This window comes from Nematolebias whitei, chromosome 16 (genome assembly GCF_014905685.2).
Source record: "Nematolebias whitei isolate Nwh7 chromosome 16, NemWhi1, whole genome shotgun sequence".
Lineage (NCBI taxonomy): Eukaryota > Metazoa > Chordata > Actinopteri > Cyprinodontiformes > Rivulidae > Nematolebias > Nematolebias whitei.
Window position 1 is genome coordinate 27,509,066 of NC_056513.1, and position 1,586 is coordinate 27,510,651.

A 1,586-nucleotide genomic window follows, 5' to 3' on the forward strand; every position below is an offset into this window, starting at 1 on the left:
CACACACACACACACACACACCATCCCTCCCACAGTTTGCATTCTGGCATCGATCAGTTTACAAATCCAGCTCTGTTTTTTTGGTCTGTTATGATTCTGTTCAGTTTTCTGTAAAAGTCTGAAGACGTGGCGATACATTTATTATGTTTAATATGTGAATAAGTAAAGTTTTAACGTGGTTTTTTTTAATATACTTTTAATTTTCTCAAAACTGTAATTTTTGGAAGTTGAAATAAAATGTTTTGTTAATTAAGTGTGTCTTAAATGAAAAACACCCCATGTTTAAAAGTATAAAATTTCTATTAACACTATTAAAGAACAGGTCTTACACAAATATTTCCATTGCATTAAAAAGAGACAAATTGAAAAAAAAATTTTTATAAACATGATGTTGCGGGGGCGGGTCTGAACCCAAAAGCTTTGAGAACCCCTGCTTTAAACCATTTCCGATCATTTTGCAAACAGCAGTTCGGCCTTTACTGATCTCTGCTGATCATAAAACTGACCTCCAGACGCATCACTGACATCTGTCTCCTCTGATTTCTCCTTTTCAGTGTAAAGGATGCTCTGATGTGCACAAACACCACGCTGCTGCCGACTCGGATGACCTCACCCTTTTCTGCAAGAAGTCCAGCATCATTTGAATCCAGGGGAGCAAACATCTGACGGGAAACAGCACAGACTGGACACTTTAGTTTGAAACTTTAACAAAATGCAATTAAACTGCCTCTTACACTTCCTGACAGCCTTTAACGGAGCGAAACAAACACCTGAAAAAAACAATGACTAAAGACTATTCTGGCATGAGTCAGCATATTAACAATTTATTTAATCTTTTGCATTTCACTAAAGACTATTCAGTAAATCAAAGGTTGAATATATTTATCGCCCATCGTCAAAGGGTGATAATGTTTTTACCTGAATCTGTGTGTGTTCATTTGTCTGTCATGTTAGCAGTAGATAAGAACCACAGGATGGGTTTTAATGAAACTTTCAGAACGTAAACATTGGGCTGACATCAACAGCTGATTAACGTTTGGAGCTAAGATTCAATATGGCTGCTGCAGATAACAGCTTTACCGCAGCACCTTTTGCATACAAGGAGCTAAAATTTTAGGTGCTAACAGCTGAATGTTATACCTCTCAGGGCGCTGACCCATAGCAGCTCAGTTCCTTAAAAAACTTTGATATTACCTATTGCAGTTTGCTTTGTTTGTTAGCAAAATATCTAATGAACCATCGGACAAATTTAACTGAAACGCTCAGAAATTGACATAGAACTGAATAAACTTTGGAGTCAAACCATTTTAAGACGTTGTCACAGTCAAGAGACTTAAATGGCTCCAACTCAGCCAGTTGTACAGATATGGAGTTAAACTGGTGTTTGACAGAAGATGAGTATCATTCCAAACACACACTGGACTTTAGTTCAGCTTCAAATGTTAATTTAATAGTTGGAATTGACCAAGTTTATCTGTTGACAAAATATGTACAAAAACGTTGGACAGATTTTGGTGAAACTCTCAGAAAATAATTACATTTAAAACGAATTAACGTTTTGAAGTCGACCCAGTTTAACCACTGCA

The 1,586-nt window shown here is 36.5% G+C and overlaps 1 protein-coding gene across 1 annotated transcript in view; it reads left to right on the top strand.

The window, feature by feature from the left end:
• The window catches only part of tmem154 (transmembrane protein 154), a gene marked incomplete in the record, with an annotated part of 9,251 nt that extends 8,363 nt beyond the window's left edge, over positions 1–888 (top strand). Inside the window, 1 exon segment of the mRNA XM_037690491.1 lies at positions 555–888. Coding sequence (XP_037546419.1) covers positions 555–559 — 5 coding nt within the window.
• Between the last annotated feature and the right edge of the window lie 698 nt (positions 889–1,586).